This window comes from Merops nubicus, unplaced genomic scaffold (assembly GCF_000691845.1).
Source record: "Merops nubicus isolate BGI_N331 unplaced genomic scaffold, ASM69184v1 scaffold32422, whole genome shotgun sequence".
Lineage (NCBI taxonomy): Eukaryota > Metazoa > Chordata > Aves > Coraciiformes > Meropidae > Merops > Merops nubicus.
Genome location: NW_008593388.1, coordinates 4,062 through 10,152, shown reverse-complemented (window position 1 = coordinate 10,152; position 6,091 = coordinate 4,062). Strand labels below are relative to the sequence as shown.

The 6,091-nt window shown below is 54.2% G+C and overlaps 1 protein-coding gene across 1 annotated transcript in view; it reads left to right on the top strand.

Annotated features, from left to right (window-relative positions):
* Positions 1-5,317, top strand: part of INCENP (inner centromere protein antigens 135/155kDa) — a gene marked incomplete at its 5' end in the record, with an annotated part of 12,842 nt that extends 7,525 nt beyond the window's left edge. The window contains 6 exons of the mRNA XM_008935438.1: positions 750-860; positions 1,194-1,315; positions 1,514-1,589; positions 2,393-2,500; positions 4,427-4,583; positions 5,112-5,317. Coding sequence (XP_008933686.1) covers positions 750-860; positions 1,194-1,315; positions 1,514-1,589; positions 2,393-2,500; positions 4,427-4,583; positions 5,112-5,317 — 780 coding nt within the window. The remainder of the gene's footprint in view (positions 1-749; positions 861-1,193; positions 1,316-1,513; positions 1,590-2,392; positions 2,501-4,426; positions 4,584-5,111) is intronic.
* Positions 5,318-6,091: the final 774 nt, after the last annotated feature.

Genomic DNA, 6,091 nt, shown 5'->3' with positions numbered 1-6,091 from the left:
GCCCTGCTGCTTGTGTTTCTGAAGCTGCCTCTGGCCCTCTTTTGAGGACGAGGAGATGAAGAGTGTGCCAGGATGGGCCGTTGATGGCCACGTGCAGAGGGTGTTGCTGCCTTGGTACAGCCATGGGGGTGGTTGTGTGCAGGGGCTGTTTGCTGGGCTGACCCAGGGCCCCAGCAGCCTTTGGGAGAAGGGTGGTTGCTCCCCTTGGGGGATGGACTAAAGTGACCGTTGGGAGGGGTCAGCAAGTCATGCTCCTTTCAGCCTTTCCCAAAACCTGAGCAGCCAAAAGCCTCCCCAGCCCTGGCTGGGCTGTGGCCACAGACAGGGTGGTGCTTCTGCTGGGGCAGCTCGGGCGAGGGGACCATGGCTCTGGAGCTCAGTCAGCCTGCACATCCCAGCTGATGCTGCAGTTTGGTCGGAGGCAGCACTGCAGGCAGAGTGGAAACCAAATCCCCTCGTTCTGCAGAGAGTCTCCAACAAGATGAGGGAGGTCTTTTGGGGCTGGGTAATGGTCCCTGTGCTCCTTTCTCCTGTCTCCCTGAGCCGTGAGCATCTCCTCACGTGGCCTGCAGAAGTACTGGATGTGCTGCACAAGGCTGGTGCTAAACCCAGAGGACTTGTGCTGTTTGCTGAGTGTTCTCAGTCTCGTCAGGACCTGCAGTGTCACAGCAGACCTGCAGACCCCACCCTCCCCTTGGGCAAGGCCGTGAGCTGTGTCCTGGGGCAGTGGAGCAGTGTGGCTTCCTCAGCTGCGTCCCCCACAGGCGCGGGAGGAGAAAGCGGCGGAGGAGCGGAGCAAGAAAAAAACATCCAAGAAGCTGGTGGAGGCTGATGCACGGAAGCAGAAAGCACTGAAGGGGGTAAGAGCAGCTCCAGGTCCCTCCTGCACGTGGCAAAGTGAAGGAGCAGCAGGGAACCTGTTCACTGTTCCGACTGGTGGGACAGGGAGGGGTTATGACTTGCTGCAGGGATTCTGGGGTCCAATGATGCGAGATTTCTGCTGTGACAAGTGCTGTGGGTTTTGAACACAAGGGTATCTGGGGACAAAAGGAAGAGGCCGTTCAAGTGGGGGGCAGGCCACAGGAGGTAGGAATGAGCTATGACCAGCACAGGTTGTCTCAAAGCATTTGCTTCTATCCTCCCATCTTTCCCCATTTAAGTTGGAGCTGACCAGGGTTTTCTTCCTTTGTCAGGAAGCTGAATTTGAGCAGCAAGAACCACTGCAGAAGAAGAGAGGGGATGAAGTAAAAGAAAAAGGAAAGAAAGTCTTGGAACTGAAAAATCTTCTAGAGCAGCAGCAGGTGGAACACATGAGGTATTGGCTGGTTTCTGGCCTAGAGGAGGGGCCTTGGGTTAATACAAAATAAAAGATACCAATAGAATCACTGGGAGACTGATGCGAGTGTCAGGCTGTCCCACAGCTTTGGGGGACTGAAGCAAGAGGCTATAAGGGTACTTGGGAGGGTGGGCAGGCATGCTGTTCCATAACTAAACTGGAGGGTTCTTGCCCTAGGGATAACAAACAGCAAGGGAAGGAGAAGGCCCGAGTACAGCTGGAGTCTGTGGCGTCCACTGAGAAAAACATAAAGGTGGGGAGTCGAGGTGGTCTTGGAACAGTGCCTGTGGACTGGTGAGGCACAGGGTACACAGGCTGTTTGCCTCAAAATATCACACAATGTTTTCTTTCAGCATTCTCTACTCTTAAAGATGCTCTTTATTCCTCATTAGTAAAAAATCAACTCCCCAAATGCTGCTCCTCTTAAGGATAAACTCCTCCTGTCTTTGCTCTTCCTGCTCTTACGAGGTCAGTGACATTCAAACTCCTGTTTGTGCTATATAATTTTAATGAAGGTCTCAATTCTCCGTGTTGGCAGCAACGAGGCTGGAGTGAGCTGCAGTGAAGCTCCTCTGGAGAGGAGTGCAGCTGAATAAAACTCAAAGTGCCTGCAGCTCTCACCCTTCTGTTAGCTCTTCCCTGCTGAGGAGCATGGGAGATGAAACTCCTGGATACAGTGGTTTGTGTTGGAAAGGAGCTTAGCCGGTGAAACTTTTTTCTCTTGATTAGAGAGAGAGCCCAAAAGAGCTGCACCAGCTGCCTGAGAAGGAGAAGAGAGCTAAGCAACTGGAATCCAGTCCTGTGGCTTCTAACCCCTGGCTCAGAGTGCTGAAGGTGAGTGTGGGCTCTGGAGACCTGGCTGATCTAAGCAAAGACAGGAGTCACTTTATCTTTGAGTCTTGGGGTTGGGTTGTGTTGGGTTTTTTACCTACAGAAGAAGACAGGGACCGAGGATTTTTTGGTGAGGTCCCCAGAAAACTGGGTTCCAGAGATAGTCTGGTTATTTTGCCTGCATGAACATGAATGAAGAATGACTTAATTGTTGTGTCTCAACAGGAGAAAGATGGACTGCAGGAGCCCCAGAAGCTGGGAGAGGAGAAAAGAATCGGGCAAACAGAAGCACTGAGTGCTGGCTCTGGCACATGGCTGAACAAAACTGTGAAGGTGAGTCCTGGTTGCAGCAGAGCCTGGTTTGGAGCCAGCCTCCGGATTTATCATCCATCTGAGGTGGAGCAGGAGATGAAACCCTCGAGTGGTGGCTGGTGGGGTGTCACAGACATCTGCCCAGAGGGGCATGGCTGGCTGCCGGGGTGCTGGGCCGAGGGCTCGGCACAAGGAACCTGCAGGAAAACCGAGTGTTTTACCTTGGAAAAGCTGCTGGGAACGGCCACGGGATGGCAGCACATCCCGAGGCAGCCCCGGCCGGTGCAGCCTGGCCGGAGGGCTCCGGAAACAGCCTTGAGTTGGAGCTGCTCGAGCCCCCGAACTGAGGAGAGGGGAGACTGCTCGGAGCCACAGAGCCCCAAGTCCTGCCTCTGCCGGCAGGCTGTCTGGTCTTGGGGCCTGCCTGCTCCTCGTCCTCCTGCTCAACTTCTCCATGCTGTGAGTTATGTCAGAGCTCTGAAGAACTCAAACCAGATCTGCCATGGAACACATGAAAGGGTTTCAGTGGTGGAGCCACGTGTGTGCAAAAGCCAGGGACTTAAACTTACCTGCTGTGTTCTTCTAAGAAGGTGGTGATCACCACTGAGCACAGTGAGTTTCTGAACGACCACATCTGGGTGCATCTGCTTCTGCATTCTGTATTTATGATGTGTTGTGGTTCAGCCACAGCCTCCAACCAAGCCCCTCAGTGCTGCTCGCTTCCTCTTCCCCCTTGGTGGGACAGGGAGGAGTATTGGTAAAGGCAAAATGTAAAACTTGCAGGCTGAGATAAGAACAGTTTAATAACTGGAATAAAATAACATAATAATGACAATGAAAAGGAAGATAACAGAATCCTCAAGGAACCAAGTGATGCCCCATGCAAATGCCCAGCCCCTGCTGACCGATGCCCAGCCAGCCCCCAAGCAGCCGTCGGCCCCTCCTGGCCAAGTCCCCCCAGTTTATATACTGGGAGTGACATCTTAGTCTGGACGATCCCTTCGGCCAGCTGGGGTTGGCTGTTGTGGCTGTGTTCCCTCCCAGCTCCTTGTGCCCCCAGCATGCTTGCTGGTGGAGCATGGGAAACTGAAAAACCCTCGAGCTGGTGTGAACACTGCTCAGGAGAGCTGAGCCGTCCGAGTGCTGCCAGCCTCACTCATTCCATCCAGAACGCTGCCTGAGCTGCTGGGGAGAAAACTGGCTCTGCCCCAGCTGCAGCCAGGGCAGACGCTCGTTCAGTGGCCCCAGTTCCCCAGCACAGAGCCAGGGGGTGTCTCTGGGCCGTGGCTCGTGCAGGTCAGGCCCGTGGAGACGGGGCTGGTCCGGAGCCGGGGCTGTTCCGCTGGGCTCGGGCAGCCCCTGCTGCAGCACAGCCCCTGCTGCAGCTCAGCTGTCAGCACGCCGTGGCTCCAACACAAACTTGGGTGAGAAGGAAAGGCAGAAGGGTTTGAGCACTTGTGGCTTTAACTGAAAATCTGAGCCCAAGCTGCCTGTCGGGTAGGAGCACTGGAGATGTTCAGTTAACGTGTGGATCGAAGGCTTCCCGTGCACGGGCAGGTGACCTTCTTGGCTCTGCTGTGTTTTGAACTAGGGGTGGAAATGAGTGTGCACAGTGCACCTGCTCTAGCAGGTCAGCCCTCTGCTCTCCTTTCTGGCCCCCTTCACAGAGCAGCTCCTTGCCCAGCGTGTGGCTCTGGGAACTTGCCTCTTCATTCGTGGTATGCACCCAGAGTGAGGGTCCTGCCTAAACACCCCAGCAGCCTCTTGCTGGGAGAGCTAAGCTGGGACTTCAGCAGAGCCTGTTGGCTGTGCCAGCACTGGGCTTTGAGGGCCAGCTTGCCACAGGTCAGCTGGCGTGGGGCGGGTGGCCATTGGCCCAGCCAGGGAAGCTCTCCCACCAGGCTGGGCTCTGCTGCCTGCTCTGATCAGTGCCATCTCTGGTTTCAGAGATCAGTCACCACAACCTGCCTCAGGCCCCTGAAGGGCACTAAGGAATCCAGATCCCCAAAGGTAAATGAAAATAATTATGGGATGGACCTGAACAGTGATGACTCCACTGATGATGAGAACGAGCCTCGGAAGCCTGTCCCTGCCTGGGCTGATGGTAGGTGCCAAGATTGATTCTGTTTCTTTTTCATTCCTTCCATGGGAAGCTGGAGATTCCAAATTCACTTGGTGCAGTCTCAGCTTCCCCAGAGTGAGTCCAGATGTGTGTGAGGCTTCAAGAGCATTGGCAGCTGCTGGCTCCAAGTGGTGATGGGGCTGGAGCCATGTTCCTGCAGGTGCTGTTGTGTTGGGCTTAAACCAGAATTCTCTGTGTGTGTTTGGATCTGGGGGTGGGAAAGGAACAGTGGGGCTCGGTGGTGAGGAGGCAGCCCTGTTCTCCTGAGGGAAACCAGGGTGAGGTGGATTTGGTGTGTCTGGTGTACTGAGTAACTCAGAATACACACTGCTGGCAGCCTAGAGATGGGCTTTGTCATGAGCAGGAGAACTGCTGGTGGCACCTACAGGACAGGTGGTGGTTGTCCAGGCTTGGAATAGTCGTGGTCCTGCAGGCTCTGAGGGAAAGGGCACCTTAAGCAGCACCAAAAACTGATCTATAACTGGTCTGCATCTCTGGTGGTTTCTGCAGGGTCTCAGCTTAACCAAGCCATTTTACACCAGTACTATCACCCCGTGAACGTTGACCAGATCTTTGGGCTAATTCCAAGCCCAAAGCTGGAGGACATCTTTGGCAAGAGCAAACCTCGGTACTTCAAGCGCACGAGCTCGGCGGTTTGGCATTCCCCACCCGAGGCCAAAGCCACCTGTGGCCTCTCCTGCAACCTGGAAAGCTGAGAGAACCGAGCAGCGTGCTTTGTGGCCGGATGGTGCACGTGTGTACTTGTGGGTGTCTTCATATTTCCTATGGTTTTAAGCTTTTTTTTTTTTACAGAAATAAAAACATTCAGTAAACCCTGTTGCAGTATCAGCTCTGCTGGTGTTTCTTCCCCCCACTGTGGGGGGCTGATGCTGGTTTGAGATCGATGGCTGTGGTTCTGCCTGTGCAGATGTTTGAGGACATGATGTTGCACCCTCACACATTCCTCCAACTGCCAGCAGAATCTTACACAAGGAAGCTGTGAAATTGCTCTAGGGAAGCTCAGATTGTTTAGTCAGCCTGAGGGGGAATGTTTTTATCACCTATTCTGTGCTATATTTGTTGTTAACAATGTTTTTATCTGCAAGCAGTTTCCTTTCTAGAATTCCTGTGACCTCTTGTTACTCTGAGCCAGGATCTTTCTCCTGCAGTTAAAAAACTCTGCTCGAATGGTTTAAGTGATGTCTAATGTCTTGTCACTGCTCTCTCCTAGTGGAAAAATGCAGCCCAGGAGAAGTTCCTGGTACTGTTTTTCTAGGAGGCTTTAGGAGGGAGATTGGTTTGGAAGTCATGGCTTGGAAAGGGTAAGTGGTGAAGTGGTTTTCTGAGGACAGCACTGGTCTCTCCTGCCCTGGGCCGTGCCCGGTGGCAGCCCCTGCAGCACATCCCCAGCCCCGAGTGGCGGTGGGCTGGGCACTGCCAGGCCAGGCTGGGGGGTCGTGGGGGTCCCCAGCCCCGCAGAGCTGCCCGGG